We start from the raw sequence: 24216 nt of genomic DNA on the forward strand, positions 1-24216 counted from the left end.
AGGCGCGGGGGCTGTCCCACCGGGGCTGTCCCACCGGGGCTGTCCCGCCGGGGCCATCCCACCGGGGCTCTCCCACCAGGGCTGTCCCACCAGGGCTGTCCCACCGGGGCTCTCCCACCGGGGCCGTCCCACCGGGGCTCATCCCCCTGCTTTGCAGGCAGGTCACTGCTGAGCACGTAGCCCACCGCAGGTCACCAAACTGCTGCTACCTCCCGCGGTCTGGAGGAGGAGGCTGCAAAAAAGCAGAATTTAAGCCCTTGTACGTAGGTACAAATAGCAATAACCAAGCTGCCGAGTGGTGCAGAAACACCCTTCAGAGCCCAACTTGTCCTCTTTCAAACTGTCTTTCCTCTGATCTCCGTCTTGAAGAAGATGGAGTCAAGGGGTGGTTTACGATTTGGTATTAACAGAAAGAAGTTGGCTGAACACTAAGTATGGGTCGCAGTTACAGATCGGGTGCAAATTCTCACCAGCTTGTTGCCTTGGATGAGGCACTTTAACGTGCCCGTGACTCCAGTGCTCCATCACCGCAACGAGGACGGAAACGCCTCGCGTTGCTGGTGTGCCGTTTAATCGGCTCACGTCTGCATAGGGCCGTGAAGGTGGAAAAACAGGCTGTGAAAGTGGGCAAAGGCACATATTTCATCACTTAGTGACCCATCCTGTGATCGGAGTGAACTTTGGGATGGTATCCGCTCCCGATAACAGGTCAGCTCCCCTCGGGCTGTGTACGTTAGGGGAAAGGTGAGGGGAATACCTTCTCTGAAAGCTGAAGCCGTCTAGATGTGCCAAGTTGACGTGACTGACTGCCCCCGAGACTTCACATTGTATTATATTGTAAAGCAAGAACTTTGTCAGAGCCAGCGGTCTGTATTTTTCTTCCATTTCCACCAAACCCAGCTGATAGCAGTGAGCGCCAACTTCTTTGGCATAAGATTAGGGTCACAGTACTGCAGGTGTAAAGACGGAAAGGAACTGTTTAGAGAGATGCCATCGCTGAGCTAAAATTCATCCAAAGAGATTTCTCCCTGCTTTTACTCCAGACACATAAATCTTCATAGCGAGCGTAAGATAGATGGCATCTCAAAGCGGCAAATGTAAGCGGCAATAGCGAGTAACAGGAGCACTGACCCAACTCGCCCGTCCCACTGCCCTCCTCTCCCTGTCATTACGCTCTATGTCTTCCTGCCTGTCGTGGGATTCTCTCTATCGCTAACATACTTTATTCTCAGGATTTGGGCATGTGGTGACTCAGTGCAGCAGAGAAAACCTGGTGATAAGGCTGTGAACTCCCGTGCCCTTTCCACTTCCATCCCCTAACGGCTCTTGAGCTGTTCTTCTTACCAGATGGCCATAAAAAGTCCGCTCCTGCTCAGATGATACCTGGAAAACTGCACTTGCCTAGGGAGGCGGCTAGCGCTGGCGGCAGGCTGCCAGCCAGCCGATCCTCCAGCTGTGGGGCACGGTCGAGTGCTAGCATCTGTCTGCTGCTTAATAAATGGGGAAAGATAAGTTCGGAGGTACGTTACCCTTGCTCCAAAGAAGAGGTGTCTTTGTTGGCTCCTAATAAGTAGGATAGTTTTCACTTCCCCCAAAGCCACTTACATCTTAACAAAACGAGGCTGAACTGAATTATCTTTGAAAAACGTTCAGTTTTCTAGCCCGGCTCTTCCTTGCTTGGATTCTCTTCTGCCCACTCACCTCAGTGACGTGAGAGCAAAGAGTTCAGCAGAAAAGGACACTGTAAATGTGCTTGTTGGTAGTTGATTTATATATTGGTACTGGTTCCAAAGACAGTGTTTCTATTTCTGCATTGGACTCAAAATTATGGAAGTTACAAACCTCCTTCTAATAATCCTAAAATGACTTATTTTAACTTATGCATGCTTTTATGTTATACGTTACTTATTTTAACTTACGCATGCTTTTATGTTCTGTGTGCCTTTAGCCCCCGTTTGTGTTCCTTGGATTCTCTTCAGTCCTTAAATACGTTTTGCAGAGATTTCATGGAACTCGCAAAGCCTCATTCGAACTGAAACACGAATTAATGACAATTTCTAACTCTGAATGTGAAGATACGTGCATGTGCGGTGCTCGGGTCCGCTGCGTGGGCAAAGACAAAATGGGCAATAGGGTGGACAGCGAGGCTTTATCAAGTGCTCAACTGGGCCTGACATGCACTTAATGGCAAGAGATAAATAGATTCTTTTAATGCCTTAACTGTTAGGACATAGCTGACACGGAGATTTATATAGTAATCAGGGCTGATACGCTGCAGTAGTGCGGAGGAAAGGCGTGCCCGTGGCACACAGACCGCTTTGGGGAGTAGATATTCGCAGCGTCTTTTGTTTCTTACCTACCCCGTTGCGTTGCAAAGCGGGGTTGGCAACGCCGCGCTGGTTTGGTGGTCCTGGCTATCGGCAGAGGCAGCAACGACCCAAAGATTGGTTATACAGGAAACGTCAAACTGGAGGATGCTAAAAACATGAGGAATAATCTGGTATTTGCAAGGAAGGGAAATTAGATGGCCTGACGGGTCTTTTCCACCTCTGACTCCGACTAGTTGCCAAGGGCTGTCGGACAGTGGATGGGAGAAGAACCAGGTCTGGAGAATGACCCCCCAAAAATCTACTTTCCTTGTGACCTAAACGATAACTCCAGTCATCCAGCCAGTTGACTTGATTGGGAAACCAGCTTTTCTCCTTGTTATCCAATTATCCAGACGACCCATGTCTATCTTAAGTGGAGTCTGCTGTACATAAGCTGTCAGCCTAGATACACATTTAATTCCAAAGAAGGCGTAAACTGGCAAAGATGCAAAAAGATGTTTTTGCTGTTTCAGTTTCTGTCAAACTCTCGCTGAAAAAAAAAAAAAAAGAAGGTCTACTCACAAAATGTTAGTGGTCAGTGACCTCTTCTGCTTGCAAAGCTTTGTTTTCAAGCAGCTACAATATTTACATTTGCAGTATAGTTTCTGAGTATGTGCTGGAACTTCACATTGCATTCTCAAAAAAAAAAAAAAGAAACGCTAGTATTGTGATTTATGAAACTGTGCTTCCAGGAGACAAATATCTCTGACAATATTCCACTCAAACTGGACATGCAGAAATTGCCAGCCCAGGCTAGAAATCTTTCCCTCCAAAAATACTGGAATCAGTAAGTCCTCTGATTTATGTATTCCCTCAACAAGTACGTTTCTTAAGCTTTCGAGTGCATTTTGGTCATTTCTAGGCCTAATATTGAAAATTAGGCCACAATAGGGGACCAAGCCTTTACAGTCTGAGCGACAGGATGTTTTCTGAAATTTATCCGTGGAAGACGATTTCCGTGGCCATCCCCGGCTTCCGTGCGTGGGAGTTAAGTATGCTGAAGCCCAGGGGACAGATTCCCCTTGCGCTCTCTGCCCGTCCCCTCCGGGCTGAGGACGGCACCCGCGGCCGTGATGCTGACGCGGGTTCTTGCTCCAGAGGTACGGCACGGTCTGCGTACATCCCAGGGACCCAGATTCATCGGGCCCCGATCACGCCCACTTAAGACGTAGGCTGGCCTGAAGGAAAAGCAGTGCATCTGTCCGTCAGTCCCAGAAAGGAGTTACAGACTCCAGGACAGCAGCAGGGAGCGCGAAACGGTGCGGCTCTGCGTCTGCAGCGCCAGGAGGAGAGGTGTTTTCAACCCTGGGGAGCTCGCCCCAGCTTCTCCTCCCTCCTTTGACCTGGGTGAAAGGTTTAGCTGTATGTTAAACCTAGGCGCAGCTTCAGGCTCGACTTCCACGTGACTTGCCAAATCGAAACCCGTTCCCTACGTTTTCTCGGGTTTATTACTATAAAGCACATAGCACAGTGACAGAAGGGTAGATTTATTCTTTAGGAGACGAACACAACAGACAGGTTTCCAAGGGAGAATTGTCAATATATAAAATAAATAAGTATTCGTCACTGCTCAGGTTATTTTTTGTCAGGATAGGCAATACTGCAGACTTCCTCTAGTAATAAATGTGCCGTTGCCACTGTCAGACCCCTGGTTTTTCTGCCGGAAAGTGCCGCTGGAGTCCGGGCAGCTGCGGAGATGCAGGATGGGGCTTACTGTGTTTGCAGGGCGCGATTCCAGTCCCTGCCCGTCTGCTGCGTCTTCCCTGTTACGATTTGTTTGGCTGCCTGAATGTTGTACTTATATTCATATCTAATTTCTTTTGACAAAGCATACCCACATCCACGTTGCTGCAGTGTTTTACAAGTGGTGGGAACTGTTCTGTGGACATGCAAGAGTAGAATTGCTTTTTGCGGGCATGCATCCTTTTTTTTTGAATTCACCATGAAATCCAGTACGCTACGATGGCTCGGTTTACGCTGCAGTTTATGGAGCAAATTAACTTTTTTCTATATCTATCCTGTCTCAGGAATACATATGAACTTGCAGTAAGAGCCTATATTAAGAACTGCAGAGCACCCCCCACATTTGGCATCCCAGAACCAGCGCTATAGGTCTGAACAGGGAAGGATGCCAGTATGGCACCATCGCGGTCAACGCAACCCGCAAAGTTTGAAGAATTTAAAGCAAGGCGTTTAAAGCCCATTATAAAGTTTCAGGTAAAAAAAAAAAAAAAAAAAAAAAGTATGGCTCATTTTTCTCCCAAAACTCCAAGTCTGTCAACTACCACCTGGGGAAAGCCAGCGGCAGAGCGGTGAGGTGCAAACGCCGCAGAGCGCCCCGCGCCTCGCCCTCGGAAGGAACCGTCTGGATTCCTTCCAAAGTTCATGAACAAACTCATAATGCGATGAAGGAAGCTGATATGTTGAAGCAAACTCTTTAACCTGATTAATGGGATGTAAGTAAGTAGAGCTAATTAGACGTGCTGTTAGGGAATAGCCCGTACGAAACCCGGGACTGGCGCTCAGGGCACTTGGGATCCTGGTCCCCAGCCGAAGCCGTGCGGTTACACCAGCCTGAGCCTGACTCGGATCTTGCCACCCTTGAGCTTTGCAGGGGAACGTTTTCGAAACCTTTATGTGACGTTTGTGGCTTGGAGAAGTGAAGTCAGACCCGATCGGGTGTGCCTGGCTGAGGTGGGAAGCGTGCTCCTCTGCCGGAGGGAGGAGGGTGCCCGCTGCCCTCTGATCCCGGCAAGGAGCATCCTTCCTGGGCTTCTTCCGAAAGAGAAGACGTCTGCGGTCACAAGCTGCGTTCAGAGATGAGCAGCCACCTGGACGTGGACGTAGCGGTACATTTAGTTTCAGGAACAAGATTAGCCCTGTACAGAGTCAGAGCTTCGATCGGTACCTTTCCATCCCTTCCTTCCTTCCTTTCTTCCTTCCTTCTTTCTTTCCTTCCTCTTCCTTTTAATTTTTCCAAGCCAATTTTTCCCTTCCCTCTCCTCGGTGGGTCTTAATCCTAACTTGGCCATGGGGGATAGGAACCCAGGGACACACAACAATTGGTTTTCCCTCTGAAGAGCGTTTCTGCAAAGAGATTTCTGCAAAGGTTCAGTGCAAAATCCGCTTGGGCAGCAAACGCACTGGCGTATCAAATCACATTGATGCTAAAAGCAGCCTTTGAACTTTCAGAATACTCATCCCAGGGTCAGAGATTAAATTACCCCCCTCAAATAAGTCTAAAGGCTCAACGCGGTTCTTCCTACAAAAAGGTTTCTTTGGATGAAACTCTTTTAAAACAAATGAAAATTCGGGGCTCTTTAGGAGCCACCATTTTTGAAGTGCTGGATGATAAGAGGAGCAGCGTTTGCATTGCGCACACATTTTAACATGGTTTTATTCGTTATTTCTCACCTGCAACGTGCAAGAGCAGCGCAGCTGCCCCGTGCAGGACATCAAGCCCTTCAGCGCGGGCTTCTCGTTCTCTCCTGCCCGAGCCGCTGTCCCCGGGGCAGCCCCGGCCAGGGCCACCAAGGGCATTTTTTACTTCCCAGCCATTTCCCAGGTCTCCGAATCCGGCTCGCCACCAGCCCCAGGAGCTTTTAGTGACATTTCTTCCAGGTCGTGCATTATTTAAGGGGGCGGGGGGGATGCTGATAGCACAAATGGTTCTGGTGTGAATTTAGGTTTATTGCTGTTTGTACAAAAAGTCTGCTGATGCTTCTAAAAGATGCACCGATACCACGAGACAACTCTGACTTTCTGCCTTTTGATAACAAGTTGATCAACTGCATTTACTTATTATCGATTGTGGTGTGGGGAGATTCCTTTTCTTTTTCTTACTTATTAAATCAAGGCATTTTTTTTTAAGAAATATTTTATTTTTGATACAGACACAGCCGGTGAAGTAGCAGTAAAAAACATCACCACAAAGAGGCACATGGCTTTGAAATGTTTTGGTATGTAACATCACTGTATTGTTATCAGGTCTTAAGTTTTGCACGAAGAATATTTCTCCTTGTTCTAAAAGCAAACCCTCTGTCAGCTTTCAAAGGGTTACGCGCGTAACGTGGTGGTAGGGGAGCAAAACAAAAAATATCTAAGCGTCTCGCATCATTTCGCAAATAACATTGTTCTATTTCTCTCCTTAAACGAACAAGAGTTTCTTTGATTTTTTTTTTTTTTTTTTTTTTTTAAGTCAAATTTAGGATTCTGCTGTTCAGAGCAGAGAGGTCACAAGGCCCTAATGTATTTAGCATTGACTGCCCTCTCTTGTAGTGCGTCTATTAGTCAGTAATTTGATTTGTACCTATTCATTTGCAGTCCCTGCAGGAGCTCTGAGCTGGCCCCAAGTATAATTGGTGCTGTCTCTATTTTTACATCATTAGATTAGCCCCGACTCCTGGCCACTTGTTGTCTGCGCTTGTCTGTCCATTTATACAACCTAATGTAACACAAAATTCATTACTGATCACATTACTTTCAACTCTGAAGCCAGCTTTGTGATAAACATTTTGTTAACCCTTTCTTGCCAGCACACAGACCTGGGGGATAAATGCACTTTCCCTTTGCTGAAAAATCAATATCATAATAAAACAAAGTGCAGTCACATTTCTAGATTTGTCATTCCTCCTGGAGAAAGAAATGGGGAGAAACATATATGAGATGACTAAATGATGTCTGCATCCAGGCATCTCACGCTGCTGTATATGAAATGAGCTCAGCGGTGTCCTTTCTGCTGGAATATAAAGAAGTGACACAAGATAGGGCCAGCACTCAATTTAAAACTTAATTTCTTACTCATTGTTCTGCAAGTGTTCTAGCTCTGCTGGGCAGGCTGTAATCGGGTTATGACATTATTGGAACTGGACATTTTTCTTCCAGTGCTTTGTCTCAAAGTAGTTAACGGAGAAACAATTCCCTTTCTCCTTAGAGATTTGGTATTGCGTTGGGTTTTGCTTTAGTTTGCTTTGGTTTGTGGTTTTTCTTCCTAATGATTAAGCAAGTTAATTTTCCTACTGCAATACTCCAGCATTTCACAGGAAAATGTAAAGCTCCGTGCTGTCTAGCTTGGCTTTGCTCACGTTTGACTGTTTTGCCGAGTACCTCCTCAAGCATTAAGCTTTTTGCATCACTGAGGCTTCTGCTATTGATTTCAAGGCGAGCAAGAGGAAAGCCACGGTAGGTATTCATTTAGGCCTGATTCTGCAAAGGGCTGAGCATCCTTACAGCTCTGTTTGCAGCATCATGCCCGTGAGGTGATGCTTGCTGTTCTAAGAAATATATTTTGGTGCACGCAAAAGCTGTTGATTTTTAACAGTTTTCTAAATTCATTTTCTGTTTGTACAGCTTGGCTTGGAAATCTGTTATTTTGGGTTTTCTAAATATTTAGAAACATTTCTCAGTGTTTATTAAATCTTCCCTTTAAAGGTCCGAGTTCTGAAGCCTGCCCCACACCGAGCGGTCCCGCGCTGAGCAGGGTGCAGGAGACTAGGAGGCTACAGGATTTTTCCGTCTCTAGTTTCTATAATTACCTTGTTACTCCTTTTAGGAGTCTTTGCATGGTATTTTTATGTAGGATACGACTTACGGCAGGCAGATCTTTCTTAGTAAGTATAAGAGCCCTCATCTCCCAGCATTTGAACCAGGACTGGTATTTTTACAGCTGTTTTGTGAGCCAAAACTTGTTGCAGCTGCTGAGGTGGTGGCAGGATAAAGACAAGACAGTTCCTCTCCCTCCTCCCGAGCCCAGCAGCCCCCCGAGAGCCTTTCGGTATTTTGCTGATTTTTACAGGAGCGATTTGAGGTGTGTGCAGCGTTGGCTGGCGCTTGCTCCTTAAGCCTGGCTTGGCTGGGGGAAGGCGCGAGTCTCCGCTCGGCTCTGCTGCTGCCTTTGTGCCCCTCGGTCTCTGCTCCAGCTTTGCCGTCTGAGCGCCGGCGAGGCCAGCGCACCCCGAAATCCCCGTGCAGCCTTACGTGACTCCCGTGACCCTCACGTTAAGGACAAGCCGCAGCTCAGGTCACGGCGCAGGGCATGCCGTGCGCTCGGTGGCAGAAGGTGTGTGGCCAGCCGGACCACGTGCCACCACCCCGCTCCCACCCCGGCGTCCCGCTGTTGGGGTTCGTTAGGCTGGCGCGCTGCTCCCGTCTCTGCTCGCCCTATAGTGCAGATCTCCTGCGCATCTTGTGTTACCTCGTTGGAAGTTTGAGCCTTTCGCTCAGATCTTAAAACGACGTGCGGCCAATTTGCCGGCCCCCCCCTTCCTGCCCGTGCAGAGCATTAACATCACGCTGATGCCAAGGGCATCTACCGTTCCCGGGATTGTGAAAGGACGACGGTCCGAGTCGTTGCAAAGCGCTCATGAACTATGCATTGCCTTCACCAGGGGAGACAGGAGAGGAGGCTGTAGAATGGAAACCCTTTTATGCAATAAATTGTTAAGCAGTCGAACTGTTAAATGAACACTTCTTATTAGAGAGATACAATGAAGTATGAGTCACCAAACAGCAAAATAGGCATTAACGCAGCAAAACCCCCCGCAATACATGGAAGGTCAAAAGCTAAAACAATTAAAATGTTCCAGTGTGAGCCAACCCTCTGGCCCTGCAGCTTTCAGTCCTCTCGGCCGCAGAGGCCCCTCTTCCACCACGGGATCTGCTCCTCAGGCTTCGGCATCAGAGGGCACGAGTCCTTCGATGGACTCCCCAAGTGCCACCTCCGCCAGCTCCGAGGGTCTTCTCCCACCCGTTCGGATGCCGTATCATTTCCTACCATCGTACCGTAGTCCGCAGCCCTGCCATCATCTCTCATCACCCCCGTGCATTTCTCTAATAGAATATCAGACAAATAGTAACCTGATTTTGCTGATAATCTAGCCTTGCTATCCACGGTGGAGTCTAAGCATATCAGGGCTTGGGGCCGTATCCTTGGTTAACAGCGACGTTGGAGCTATCTGATGCTCGTAGCGTGTCTGCTGGAGATGGCCAGGCGGGAAGCGGGGAGAAGAGGGCAGGGGAAAAGGAGAAAAAAAAGCCCAAAGCGGGTTTTGGCTGGGGGAGGATCTCCCTGATGGCTGGGGAGGGAGGGTCCCTGGAGCGCGGCCCGGGGGACCGGGTCTGGTGGCTGCCCCAGGAGGAAGCGGCGTTGTGGCCGGGTCCCCGGCAATGCTGGGAATGGTTGGTTCTCCTTGAGATATATATCGTAATTTGTGGTATGAAAAGATTAGCTTTCCTTCCATTCCTAGCCTGCTGTCTCCCCACCATGGATAATATATAAAACAGTAGACTTTTATTCATTAACATTTATGGGAGAATGTTAATATTAAACCGTAAGTGAAAAGCCCTATCTTATTGAATTCTTCTGCTGTGTTATTGGGAGCCTAATTACATTTTGCATTTAAATAAAAACCAGATGACGTTCAGGACGGTCAGGCAAGCATTCTGTAAGTGAGAATTTATCTTGCGATCTGGGTAAACAATGTCTCATCATTTAACAGTTATTATAAATAATGGGTTTTTAAGCACTTTGCTGGGAGTTCATATTGGCTCCACGCGGGTTGCACTAAAGGAGAGAGAATTTCAGTGACATCTTCCAGGCATCCGGTGAGGAGGACTCATATCCTGAGCTCACTTCTCAAGCTGCAGCAGTTTTCATCCTCCCCTGTTCGTTATTGCTCAATATCGTGTGCACAATCGGCTGACAAAAAAAACCCAAGAGTAAGAAAAACGACAGATCGGTTGGGAACGTTTTGCAAATGGAGAAACCATCTATGCTGCTGCCCCAGCAGAAGGGGAGGGTGCTCGGGACCCCTGCGGAGGTTCACGCAAGCGGGCGAAACCTCCAAAGGCCTATTCTTTCTGTAAAAACGGTGCTGCGTAAAAGTTGCGTGTTCACAAAGAATGAAAAAGGTGTCGAGGCAGAACGTAAATTGTGCCCCTGTACTCGGCACTGGTGAGGCCGCACCTCGAATACTGTGTTCAGTTTTGGGCCCCCCACTACAAGAGGGATATTGAGGTACTGGAGCGTGTCCAGAGAAGGGCAACGGAGCTGGGGAAGGGTCTGGAGCACAAGGCTGATGGGGAGCGGCTGAGGGACCTGGGACTGTTTAGCCTGGAGAAAAGGAGGCTGAGGGGAGACCTCATCGCTCTCCACAACTGCCTGAAAGGAGGCTGTAGAGAGGTGGGGTCGGTCTCTTCTCCCAGGTAACAAGTGATAGGACGAGAGGAAATGGCCTCAAGTTGTGCCAGGGGAGGTTTAGACTGGATATTAGGAAATTTTACTTCACTGAAAGGGTTATCAAGCACTGGAACAGGCTGCCCAGGGAAGGGGTTGAGTCGCCATCCCTGGAGGTATTTAAAGGACGTTTGGATGAGGTGCTTAGGGACATGGTGTAGTGGTGGGCTTGGCAGTGTTAGGTTTATGGTTGGACTCGATGATCTTAAAGGTCTTTTCCAACCTATATGATTCTGTGATTCTGTAAAGCCGAAAAGGTAATAGACTGGCTGCTTTTTTCTGTGTTTCTGCTGGTGCCCTCTTAAATTATATCAGTGGTAATTACGTGCTTGGTAATGCCCGAGCTAATTTAGAAAAGGAGTGAAACTTCTGAAAAATGTAAATAGCTTTTTCCCCACTTCTGTTGTTTATATTCTGCGTTTCGTTCCTGTCGCTTCCGAGGAGGCGGCGGTGCTTGTGTTGCTAGCTGGCTTTCAGTCTTCGCTCCGTGTTCCTCAGACATTAGCAAGAGCCTCTGAGATTTCTCCAAGCAGCTTCCCCGCGGTCTGTCCCGCGTCCTGGGCAGGAAGGAATTCGTTTTCCATGCAGACAGAAATAAGTGGTAAGGGGATGAATTTTTTAAGCAACCGTTCGCTGCCGTGAAAAGATCCGGAACTTGGGAATGCCTCATGGTGGCTGGTGGCGTGTCACCTCCCGACGCGCCAGGAAGCCACCCACTCTGTAGAACGGCCGCTCCAGGACATAAACTGTTTACTGCCTTTTTCTATGAGCAGCATTGTATCCCATTTTCCAAGAAGACCCCCGCAGCTAAAATACTGTCTGTTTTATTTATTTATTTTTGGTATTTATTTGTTATTTCCTTGGTCAGTGACTTTCTCAGTATCTGCCCACCACATGAACTCTGTGTTTACATCCGAAGCTGATGGTGTTGTGAAAGACAAAGGGTCAGTATCGCTTCTCCGACTGTTTCCAAAGATGTTTTTCTGGGAAGGCCGCAGGCAGGAAGGTGCCGGCAGGGTCCGGAGCCAGGACCTGCCCCGTTCCCTCCGCTCCGGCTCGGTGGCACGGCGTGGGAGCGAGGAGCCGCGGGCGGCTGGGGCTGGCGAGCACGTGCAGAGCCCCGGTCGAGGTGAGCGGGATGGAAACGGTGGCGGTTCCCTAACCAGATACAGGTAGCACCACGCCGGGCACCCAGAACAATGCCCCGCGGCGTGCTGCGGAGGGATGCTCGGACGGGTTGCTGTGCTGCTTTTCTCCCAAGGCGGAGGACAGCATTCCCATGGATGGCGTCTTCCATCTATTCCCGCGTGCCACGCTGAGCAGCTATTCCCGTTGGGCGCTCCATCGCTGAGGCCGGGTTGGCAGGTGGAAATGATGTTTGGAGGCATTAATCAAAAGACGAATTAACCTAGCAGCCTTCCTTCCTCATCTGCAGCCACGGAGGCAGCCGTGGGTAGATGAATTGTACAGGGACAGATCCCTAACCTGAAATCTGGGCGTGCTTTTTTGCCTTCACTCAGGGCTACTTTTATCCGCACCCTTTAAAAAAAAAAAAACTTTAGATTATCTTGTGCTAGCATTGTGTTGTCTCTTCGGTTTATCTTTTGGAAACGTGGCTGGTCACCCATCAAAACGTGAGCGAAAAGTCTGCAAAAGAACACAACACGAAGAGCAGGTAGTTCCATTAACTTCGCTGCCAGATGCCCAAGTACGAGGCAGAATCTGCACAGCTTGAGATGATTTAAATTGCCTTTTATGTGGGATGTGGCCAGAGGAATGCCTTGGTTTGCCATTAGGTCTTTTAGATTTCACACAAGAGTTCTCCTCCGCCATGCGCTCGTCCACAGGCTGCGGCTCTTTCACACGTTTGACAGTGCTTGTGAGAGTGTAACCAAAAAGGCAAGGTAAATTAGAAGCAATGCTTGGAATAGTTTCTAAAAGACGGCTTTTAACAAGCGAAAACAGCCAGTTGACTTTTTTCAGCTGCCTTCTGGTTTCATGAGAACGAATGCAAACTGTGGTGCTGAACAGCTCCATTAGCAAAGGGGCGAATTAAGCTTCGGATGTCATTTTTATCAAGGCTCTTTCATATTTATGTCGAACATCAGAATTTGGAGCTATATAAATAAGACAGAGTGTATTAAGAGCCTCAAGCAATCCTGCAAGAGAGCGAGCCCACAAGGTTGGCCTGTTGTTTTTCCAGGCTCCGTTAATAATCGAGGTAGAGACGTGATTTTAAGAGTACTACTGCGAGCTTTGAGTGCTTCGTAAAATGAGGTCTGTGTTTAGAAAATTGGTCTGCTTGAAGCAGCATTGTCAACGTGATCTTGAAAATAATTGACTAAATAGACCAAATAAGTTGCATTTGGAACTAGGATTGTTCGGATGGGTTTGGAGTTTCTCAGCGACACTAAAACCGGCGCTGGGGAAATGAAAGAAGGAAACCTCTGCTCCTTAGGTTTCCACCTGAGCTTTTCGGTTCCGAGAGCCTTGAACCGTTTAGATGAGCAGGCAAGGCTGAGTCTGCGGTGACATCATTTCGTGAGCTTCAACAAAACTCTTCTGATTTGGACCAGCTGAGCATCTGCTCCCCCCCAAACTTTTAACTTTTCCTTTGAATCGAACCCAAATTCCAGTCCGGTCTAGCTTCCTCCTCAGCATCAATCTGCACCGGAGAGACAGCCCAGAGCCTCTCAGTAGCTTTCCTCGCTGGCCCGAAAGGCCACTTTGTGTCAGAAGTACTAGAAGTTGTGCCAGAATGACTTTGCTTTGTAATATTATACTTTTAAAATGAACTCGGCAATACGTTTGTGTCGGAAGCACATAACGCACGTATGCGAGATGCACAGGGAGGCACGCTGCGAGCGCAGAAGTCCTCCTCCTCCAGGGCTGCCTTGTCTTCCTAGCTGAGGGTTATTAAGGAGGCCCGATGACCGAGGTAGCGTCACAAGAGGGGAAAAAACAGGTCTTGGACATGAAAGAAACCGCTGAGGTTTGGAGGGTCAGGCACGTCTGAAATCCCCCGTTGAGCGCATCAGCCAGGGGCTGCCCGGGCCCTTGAAGTAATTGCTGGATTTGTATTTTTGACCTTCAGGCAACTTTTCCTTACCCAGCTGTTTTGCTGGGACTGTTTGGCCGAGCCCGGGGCGGGAGGAGGGACCCCCAGCTCTGCCCCAGTGCTCCCGGTCATCCCGCTCCTGCGCGGGGGCTTTGCCGCAGCCACCTTTGAGACAGGACCCCCCGCCCCGAGATCTCGGGTGGCTCCAGCTCTGGTGGGAAGGGGGATGCTTAGATCCACGTGTTGGGTCCAGACCTGCTCTGGATAGAAGCATGGTGGTTTCGGGAATAGGAGCGTCGCCTCCAAAACTTCTGAGCAAGATCCAAAGAGTCCCGGAGGGTGTAGGACGCGGAGCTGGTAGGTGTCACAAACGTGCAATTACATTGAATTTGTATTTTCCTTTCTGGAGTGGGAGGCTGACGGAGGGGTCACTGTTGAGCAATCCGAGGCACTCCCATAACCCTGGGAATGAGAGACCAAACCCAGGAATTTTAATACAGTGTTTTCTCTGCAAATGCTTTTGGGCTGATATACACAGATGTGCTGCTTGCGTAACTGAAGATACAAGATAATTTTGCCTAAATACATCAAAAAAACTTGTATACAGACTGGCTTGCACAGGAAGGCGTGTATTACATATAAGGTACGTTATAGGATTTACAGTAGTGACGTATCGAAACTTTTAAGATGAGGTAGGAGGGAATGCCTTTAAACCCAAACAACCATATCTGCATATTCTTTTTTAAAACTCTTTGAGAAATCTTGCAGAAGGAGTGGTAGGCTTTCCTGATGCGGATGGGCTACAGAAATCGTGTTCTATAAGCATTCGACTGTCGTAGCTTTTGAAATTTCACATACTGACTAAAATTGGTAACTCATCCTGAAGTGCCATTTATGTAGGAAAACATCCTAAACCTCTTTACAAAAATACACAGCTCTAGGAAACTTGAGATTATTTTTTAAAAGCACCGCAGTCATTGTGAAAGTGCCTATCGCGAAGAATATTCTCTCTCTAAATGCTAGTCCTTTATCTCGTGCACTTTTAACCTTCCATAAAATGCTCAGAGCCAAGTCTGGCAAGACGCCAAAGTCTTGGGTCTCCTGCTCCATGGGCTCGAGTCATACGGAGCTTTTTGGGTTCTCTTTTTAAAGGGGGGAAAAAAAAAAAAAGGCAAAAAAAAAAAAAACCAACAAGCTGCTTGCCTTTTTTTTTTTTTTTTTTTTTTTTGGTAGACAAAATTCTTTAGAAGTTCACGCATGAAAATGTTTTGTCTGTATCTCAACAATCTCTTTGTGCCTGAAGTAAACCCAGACATTTATGTAAGTTCACATGTCCTCCCCGTTTCCTAAGTGTTAGTTGTTTGGCATCTTCATGTGGAAATAAGGCACTAGAAATGAAATTTGTGGTCTCGGAGGGGCTCTGATGTTCAGCAGGCTCAGTCTTCATTCCCCTGGGTATCTCCTGGACCTCCTCATCTCCTTGCTAGACCCTGCCACCTTTTTTCCGACGTGCCAGGTTTCATCTGCAAGTGCACGGCATTAGCGAATTCTGTGTGGATTCAGCATTAGAGTTACTGTAAGATAGTTTGACAGTAACTAAGATTTTACAGAGGCCACTGAATTCTGATTTCGGAGCAGTTGTTCAGGCAGTGCTTGCCCGTCTTTCTGACTTTGCAAAGTTAACGTGGCGACGCTTTTGTGGTGTCTCAGCGTCTTTCAGGTTGCAGCAGGACGACACGGGTTTAATACGGGGATTGATTTTTGGTGTTCAAATGCCCTAGTGTTACATTTCCTCTTTCGAATGGAGTTTAAAATCTCTTCCCCCCCCCCCCCCCCCCCCCCAAACTGCTGGTTTAAAAAAAGGAAAAAGAAGCATTTCGTAGGAGCAGGTCTATCACGGCCACCCAAAGCATCGCAGGAAATCGGTCCCCGCAGCTGCCTGCCCCGGTTGCCGGAGCGAACTGGCGTGGGTTAATGGCTTCTGCAGGAGCAGGGCGCGGGGCTTGGGGCAGGGAGCAGGTTTAATTGACTTTTAAACATTCTCATAATCATACGAGCTTGTAAACATTATAGTAATAGATAAAGCTGGGAACCGACTTTCTGTCCGTGTGCTGCCTTTGGAAAGGAGCAATATAAAAATACCTTTGCCCAGAAATTTCTTTGCAGCCATCTCAAATGAAAAGGAGCTTGGAAAATTAAGAGCTTGAAGGAGTACTTGGTGCTTTCGTTTCGCTACAGTTTAATATTAACGACTTTTTGCTTATCCGAACACCCAAAAGTGCAGGTTCCCCCGGGGGTGCAGTGCCCCCGCTGCCCTCGCCGCCGGCGGGTCCCGGCGCTGGGCCGCAGCCGCCAGCGGGGCCGGAGCCAGCTCCGCAGGTCCTCGCCTCGGAGCAGCCGCCGAGGGTGGTGGAGATGGATTATAATTAGAGCTCCCTCGTTAGCATAATTGCATTTCGTTTAAAAAAAGGGAATACCCAAGAAAAACCTACAACCGCGGTAGCGGGAACGCAATTTCCCAGCCTTTGTGTTAGGGGTGGTGTTTCGGCGTCCCGGTTCCGTTTACGACCTCGCGTTTGAGCCCTTTTCTGTGCCCGTCCCAGGCGGCGACACCGGCTCCCGTGGGGACCGGTTACGATGTTCATAGTAAACGTTCGTGCAGAAACAGAGCCAAAAGCGTCCAGCTGAGTTTGGGATGTTGTCTAAACACTGAAAGATGGAGAGCTTACACGTAAAAGTGCGTGTCGGCGTACAGGGGAGCGGAAGCCACGCATCAGGGGCCGGGGCGAGCTCCTCCGTGGGAGCACATCCCGCTCCCTTCGGCGGCAATCAGTAAAATAAAAATGTTTAACTAATCCATTCACTGGGGAGCGTTGTGTAAATTACAAACAGTTTAAGAGATCCTCAAGACTTCCATTGTGTTAATACAAATTGCCTTTTAGCGCTCGCTTTATATAGGATCCTTTTGAATGAGAATCCAGATGGCAGAAGCTACATAATTATTATTCATTACAGTTAATAAGTAACACTCGGAAGCCCCAGTCAGCTCTGCAAGTCTCCCGCGGTAGGCATTGTGCAAATGTAAGGGTAAAAAAATAGTCCTTGCCGCGGAATATTTTAGGATTTCGGTTAGAGACAAGAAGGTATGAAGGGCCCTTGCGTTGGCCTGCCCGGGAGCACAGACCGGGCTGTCGTTTCGAGAGCTCTGTCTGCAGGGAGTCTTCTCACTTCTCCTCCGAACAAAGGAAATTATCTCTGATTTTAAAATGAAGCTCTTAATTCCGGCCAAAAACTGCTCGTGGCGGGGGAGAGGCGGTCGTAGCGCGCAGCGCCTCGTTCCTCTTCCCCAGCGCTGGAAAATGCCCGTCTCGCATCCTAATTTTGGGGAAGGGGCAGAGCGAGTTCCCGCGCCCGCAGCCCCCTTGGCGCACGGCAGAGCCCGAGGAGTTCCCCGAAACAATTGCCGTGAATGACAGAAATGAAATCGAGGAGATTCGAGCCCTGCTGGCCATTACCCCACTTCCTGCATTCCTACTTGTTAATTGTCTAATTCCTAACGAGTCTTCGGGCGTCTGCTGGACTTTCTGATGCGTGCTCGCTCTGACGCTTCCTTCCCTCCCCTCCCCAGCCTCGTCCCTCGCCAGAGACCTTGTTCCTTTAAAAACGCCATCCTTGAAAATCAGAAATACTCAGCCCAGCAAAAGGAAAAGGGAACTTGACATTAGTTGAGCTTGAAAGGCTTGGTGCTGTGAAAAGTGACTGACGTGTGAAAAGAGGCTACAATTAGTTCTTTCCCCGAGCGCTCTCCCATTCAGTCCAGGGTCACTCCTTCAGCGAGCTGCGGCTTTGAGGGTAATGTGTTGTGACAGTTTGAGATGATGAAGAATAATTCTTGTATTCAGAGTTGCTGCCGCTTCCCCGCTGCCCTGACACATCAGGCTGCTGTCATTGTATCATTTATCCCGGCTGCGGCTCCGCCGGGCTGTGCGGGAGCCTGGGCAGCCCTCGGTAGGTAAGAGGAAAGGGTCAGCTCTTCCAGCAAATGATTTTGGAGGATATTTTGAAACTGTGCTTAACAGGGGAAAGCAAACAGAGAGAAAGGAAAAACCATTAGAAGAAATAATGCACTGGAGATGAGATTTTTTGAGTAGACGTAAAGGAGATGCCGTGGCTTCAAGTGGACCACTACAGAGAGAGCACGAGTAAGAAAGGCAGCATAATTTATGAGTGTTCCGGGCAAAAGAGGGCTATATAGATTTTTTTTCAGGCATTGAATTAATGCGCCCTATAAAATGGTTTCACATTTAAGCTTGGCAGGGCTTTATACCTTTCTAGATTTGATGGGGTCCTTTGACAGTTCCTGGAGCTTTCTGGAATTGAGGGTGCAGCCGCCTCGCTGGACGGGGGACGGCACCGCTGCCCTGGACCTGGGGACCCCGGACTGTCCCAGAGCACCTCCTCTTCCTCCTCCTCCTCCTCCTCCTCCTCCTCCTCCTCCTCCTCCTCTCCACCTTGGCAGCCAGCTCGGGGACAGTGGAGAGCGGCTTGGGCAGCAGAACAAGGGACAGGACCGTCAGGCTGCAGCACGGTGTTTGGGAATATTAGCAAAAAGAAGCATTTTGTGGGAGGTTTCATTTTCAATTTCTCATGCAACGCCACGGGAAGGCTGCGCGGGTGCTGGTCGGCAGGCAGCCCCGCGGGAAGTAATGCCAAGCAGAGAGCAGCCAGCATTTGCTTTGCAACACCTTTACCGCCCCGATGCTCCCCAAGCAGCGTCGGTGTTTCCACGGCCCCCGAGCGTGCCGGACGCTGCAGGGCCAGGGGAGGGGGACGGCTGCTCCCCGGGCGGGCTGGGGACCCGCACCGGCCGCTCGCCGTGCCACCTTCCCCCCGCTCCGGACCACCGCTCCTCCCCACGCCGGCAGCGGCGAGGAGTTTACTGCCGCCGCCTTCACCACGGCAGAAAGCGCCTGTGCCCTGAAAATCCCTACTGTTCTGGGCCCCTGGTGATGCCAGCGGTGCCCATTACTGTTACCATCAAAAGCGCAGGCAGGGCTGTTCCCCGCTCCCCTGAAGTGACTTTCTCCTCATGGCTTCAGCAGATGTTCCTGCTCCTTTGCCTTTTTTCCCCGTCGTGGTTTTTTTTTTTTTTTTTTCAGGGCAGTCAGGACTTTGCGAGTCGTTTCCTCTGAGGACACGGGCAGGTTTTAGTATTTACGTTTCCAGTATTAGCATTTATTTGTATTTGTGTTTGTTTTTCACGGGCTTTTGAAAGCCTCAGGGAGCCATTCATGGGGCCAAAATAATGCAAGTGCTGGTCTTCTCACAGTATTTCATTTCCTTGATGGTGGAAATGCTACGAGAAGAGCAGGTCTCATGTTATTTTGACCCCATAAATAGCTCCCAGAGGCCCCTTTCTTCCTTCTCCCACCCACTCCCCCCCAAATCAAATATTTAGGTTTCTGCAAAGCCTGACTTCTCAACCCTGGTTATCTTGCTTCAGCAGAAGCAAATTGCAGTTATTACAAAATAGCCAGAGAGTCTATAAGGCCGAATGGGTTTTATATGATGCACAATTTGTTGGCAACTGTACAAGTTCATTAAAGTGTATCATAAGAGGTTGTTTTACTGGTACATTTAAGGAAGTTAATACATCTCGACAGTATATGCGTGGGGGAATGCAGATACAATAACCCTCAGACATACTGGGGCCAAGTCCATTCCTGGCGTAACTCCACCGAAGTAAACGCAATCACTCGCCCGGCAGCCGTGTCCTGCTCTGCCGGCGGCGCTGAGCCTTCATCCCGCACGGCCGCCGCTGCTCCAGGCTCTCCTGCCGCTCGCTCCCGTCTTTTTGTAGGGGGACCCTGGTTTTTCCTTGTATTTTGTGTTTTTCAGCAAGCGTGTTCCCAGCATCAGTGGTCTGACCGGTTATGTGACGCATCGTCTTTAGGTCTGGGAAGTATTTCACCTCCTTTCAGCTGTGCCGCGGGGCTCGGCTGCTCCGTCCCGGGGCAGCGGGAGGGCAGCGCTGCCTGCACTTGCCTGTCGGGAGGGACCTGCCTCTTCTGATACCCAACAGCCCCCCCCCGCCGTTGTGGCTCCTTCTGCACTTGTTGGGTCTCTCCAGGCATCGGGTCTATCAGAAATCGTCCCCCGGTTTTCTACCCCATAACAGGAAGGGTGTCCCCGTGTCACGGAGCCGTTCCTGGTCTTGTCTCAGCTTCCCACGGGAATGGCATCAACGTTCCTGTGCACGTGTCTCTGCCGTGCCCTGGTCTGCTGGAAGGTCTAGGAAGAAAGATCATAGTTTGCACTAGACTTTTTTTTTTTTTTTAATTATGTTTTTTATTAATTAAACAGCTGGGAAAAAATGGACTAATCTGGGGGAACGTAGGAAAACGTGCTGTTGCCCTAGGGGTCGTACGTGCAGCACAGGTAGTCCCTGGTGACCGTGTAATGGCTAATTGCACATCTCGCATGACCCAGCCGTGCACGAGAGCCGGGCTGGGCGAGGGCAAGAGCCCAATTTCCTGAGCACAGCGGTGCTTTCTGCCGCAGCGGTCAGGACTTTTACAATGCTTTCTTAGGTATCAAAATACATTGCTCGTCTGCCTCGCCGTGTAATTAGTTCCAGAGCGAGCGGGTTCGCAACGCGGGGCTGTTTGAGAGCGCCCAGGCTCGTTTGCCCGGGGGAACGTGTGCGTTTACCATCTGCGGCACTTGGGATGGCAGCTCGGCTGCGGGAGCTCCCGCGGTTTTTAGCCTGACCCCCTCCCAACCCAAAGCGGGCTCTGTGCGGGCTCGAGGGCTGGAAAACTCCAGTTCCCCTTGATCTTTCGCATCTCTTGTACCCTCTCTTTCGTCCCTCCCCGTTGCTAAATGAAGGGGTTTGCGTGCCTGACGGCAGCAAGGGAGGGGTGGCGGGACCCCAGCCTCCCAGCCAGGCCCTGCGCCCACCACTCTGCCTCCCCGCTGTCGCGTCCATGCTTTCTCCCTGGCTGGCATCGGTCTCCGCAGTGCCACCCCCTGGCAGTCCCCCGCGGAGGTGACAGGCGCTGCCGGCCGCAGAAATCCCGCAGCCCCCCTGGAAAGCCGCCCTGCGAGCCCCAATTCCCCCAAATCCCATCCCGGCAGGGCACGCGGGCCCACGCGAGTCACCGAAGGACAGGCGGGACGCGGCGTGGGCGAGGACAGGCGGGAGCCAGCGCTCGGCCCCCAGGGACAGAAACGGCTGCGCGGGAGCTGCGGGGAAACAAGTGCTCCCTCCATCTTTCCCTCTCCCTTCTTTTGCTACTGAAAACACCACCCTTTGCCTGCAAAGCGATGGTAGCTTAAAAAGAGAGCGAGAGAGAAGCGACCCCGGGAGGAGTTCCGCAGCCCGAACGCTGTCTGGGGACCCCCAGCCTGCCCAGCGCGGGCGATGGCTGCCCAGCGCCCGAGAGCTCTGACGTGGGACGTTTAACCGAAGCCAGCTGTGTGCGGAGGGAGATAAAAGCCCCAAATCAGACAGGATAAGCGCAGTATTAGTGTGGGATACGCCACTCATTTCTGATTTAAATTACTGTTTTTACTTCCTGAACTCATGGGAGAGTAAAGATGCGAGGAAAATGAAGAGGTTTAGACAGGGACATTCCTTCACCAAATACTGGCAAGAAACCGTGATTAATACAGCTGAGGTCATTATCGTCGCTGTTTATAGGGTGACCGGTTTCCTGCTGATTTGTTTTTCACGTATCCTGGGCAGATTATCTCCATCGCAAGTTACCTCCACGATCAAGGATTAAATCCCCAAGCCCTCCTTTGCTAGGTGTACGCTCGCCTGGCTCTTACCCCTGCAGCGCCCAGGTAGCAAACGGGAGCTGTGCAGTGTCCGAGGGTGCCGGGGCGGGATGCGTTTTGTAGCGAAGAACTCACTTTCTGCTTTTGCTGTGCGCTTTGTGTATAAATATGTCCTTATCGTGGGGGTCCCACGGCAGCTAAAGGACTGTCGTGGTGTTTACAAAAGCTGAAATATCCCGCTGTGAGACAGAGGTGTGCAAACGGCGGAGGGGCAGTAATATTTAGCAGAGAGCAAAGCGGGCACCGCTCCTCCAGCTCCTGTGTCTGCGGCTCGTTTCCATCCCCATCCGAGCAAAACCCCAACTGCAGGGTCAGGGAAAGCTGCCTGTCTCCTCCGGGGGTTTGCCCCCTGTGCCTTACATGCACGACACCGCGGCACGCTGCAAACAAGAGGGTTTTTCCTCTTTCCCCTTTGGCAGCAGAGGAATTTGCCCGAAGCTCCCGTCCCTGTCCGGTCCCCTCCAGCGCGGGCTGTGCAGAAGCGGCCGACAGAAGTCACGTTCAGGGCCGCGCGTTGCAACTCGCCAGAATATTTCTCGTAGCCCGTCACCGCGCGTCTGGGAGAGGATTCCTGCCGCGTACGTGGGGCTCTGCCTAATCTCACCCTTGCATGCCGCCGCTGAGTGCTGGCCGGGGCGATGCTGCCCAGCGGCGCTGCCGCACGCTGCCGCTGAGTCAACTGTTGGGTTCAAGTGGCTCGCAGAGAGGCACCGGTTAGAAACGATGCTCTGCACACACAAAAATCCTCGCGTTTCGAGATTAGGGAGCAGTAAAGGCTTTGGGAGGTCAGCGAGGGGAGATGGCTGGAGGTGTGCGACCAGGAGAGGGAGAGCCATGGTCAGGCCCGCTTTCTCTTTTGCTTTGAGGCACAGCTCAGGCGTGTAGGAAAGGGGATGTTTTCTCTTTAGCTCGAAAAAGCAGAATTATTTATGCCCATCTGTGCAGGATAAAAGGTTGTGGAAAGTCCCTGGTGTTCCCAAGGTGGAGAATCACAGTGGTTATGCACCGCTGGTGCACACCACGAGTAACCGGTGCTGCTACCGCTCCCCCTTCCCCGCCATCTCAGCAGCATTGCTGCAGAGGAAAGATGTTTTGTCACCTGCCACTGTACCCTTTACCCCCTTCTCAGTTCAGCTCTGAGCATCCCCGCTATCGAATCCTGACATGTCACGAGCCAGCAGCCTCCTCCCGGGAAAGGGGCCGCTCTGCCGGGCAGCATTTAACGTCTCCGTCCAGCTCCGCTTCGGCTCAGCTGAGCTGTGAGCCCGGCAGAGACGTAGAACCAGGAGCTGGGATGCCTCTGGAGTGGTTCATCAAATCACCCCGGAAAAGATGGATGACAAATGCAGCATTAGAGCAAAGATACAATACGATAAACAGATTTGTCAATAAAGCGGCCGTCTAACGGCACTCCGGGTTTATCTGAAACGCTAACCGGGACCTGCTCTCTCTTCCCGTTGCAGAGCTTCAGCGAGAGGGAAGCATAGAGACGCTCAGTAACAGCTCCGGTTCCACCAGCGGCAGCATCCCACGCAACTTCGATGGCTACAGATCACCCCTCCCGACTAACGAAAACCAGCCCCTCAGCCTTTTTCCCACGGGGTTCCCTTAAATTAGCCGAGCATCCAAGGAGAGATCCAGACAGGGTAACGAGCCACCTCTCCGCCTAAACCATCCCGATGTGTCTGTCACCTGCCAGTTCGCTGCCGCGCTGGATGGCTCTCGTTACCCTGATAAATATTGACGACTCTTAAACCTTCCTGAACCATACTCACAAGATCTTGACTTTGTGTTCCTGTGCAATACGAAGAGACTCCATCTTCAATCCCGATAGCTCTGCGGCTTCTTTTTTCGCTGTGTTCAGGAAGAGGTTGGTTGAGGAGAAATACTTCCAAGCCATTTTTGGTCAAGCACATGGTTTCACAACCGTTGTCTGCTTTTTCGTGTTGAGAGATGAAGGGGATCTCCGTAACTCAGAGGAGCTCTCGCCGTTTGCAAAAGTGCCGAGCATCAACGAATGAACCGGGGAGAGTGGGAACCGGAGGACTTTCTGTGGACAGGGTTGATAACATTATTCCTTCCTTGTTGCGTCTCCTTGCTGCCCTCCTTCCCCACTGATCCTCATCAATGCCAGGAGTATTACAAATGGAAATGTTTCTTTTTGTTCTTTGGAAGAATTATCTCTATTGCTCCGGTTTTCTTCTAGTCATGTATTTTAGAAATGTACTTAATTGACTAACTGCAGTCACAAACTTCTCATATTTGGTTATAAAACTTGTTCATTGGAACTCAGATATCTGTCCAGAAATGCATGTGTCATTGAATAAATCTAAGTTAAACAAGAAACTGCTTAAATGGCAATGTTCGTGGAGTGTTACTGGGCTGGCTGCGGGCTGCCTATCTTCCTGGACCAGACTATGTGCATATTTACTAACTCAAGGGCTTTAATTAAAGCCATCAGTGGATGTTATGCAGCCGGTCTAGCTTGGTTTTGCATCCCTGCTTTCTCATCCCCGTGTGCAAGGGCAGGAGTTTTGAAAATGGGAGACTCGGATGGTGTTCCTCGCACCCGCTTAGCACCTCTGAAAATCAACACCCGCCTCTGTTTGGGTGTCTGACCCCAGCTCCAGCTCCTCGCGTTGGCTGGGGCCCTGCTTCTTCATCCCCCTGCTTTCGGTGGGACGAGTACCAGGCGGGGCAGACACCCACCTCCA

General features: G+C 50.1%; 1 protein-coding gene across 8 annotated transcripts in view; it reads left to right on the top strand.

Annotated features, from left to right (window-relative positions):
- The window catches only part of BCAS3 (BCAS3 microtubule associated cell migration factor), a 378393-nt gene extending 354537 nt beyond the window's left edge, over positions 1 to 23856 (top strand). For 2 of the 8 annotated variants that reach the window (XM_075517888.1, XM_075517889.1), the window contains 2 exons: positions 6263 to 6328; positions 22966 to 23855. In XM_075517888.1, the coding sequence (XP_075374003.1) occupies positions 6263 to 6328; positions 22966 to 23114 (215 nt within the window). In that variant the 3' untranslated portion in view covers positions 23115 to 23855. Of the gene's footprint in view, positions 1 to 6262; positions 6329 to 22965 lie in introns of all 8 variants that reach the window. The other 6 variants (XM_075517892.1, XM_075517894.1, XM_075517895.1 and 3 more) reach the window with 4 other exon arrangements.
- Positions 23857 to 24216: the final 360 nt, after the last annotated feature.

This window comes from Mycteria americana, chromosome 15 (genome assembly GCF_035582795.1).
Source record: "Mycteria americana isolate JAX WOST 10 ecotype Jacksonville Zoo and Gardens chromosome 15, USCA_MyAme_1.0, whole genome shotgun sequence".
NCBI classification, from domain to species: Eukaryota; Metazoa; Chordata; class Aves; order Ciconiiformes; family Ciconiidae; genus Mycteria; species Mycteria americana.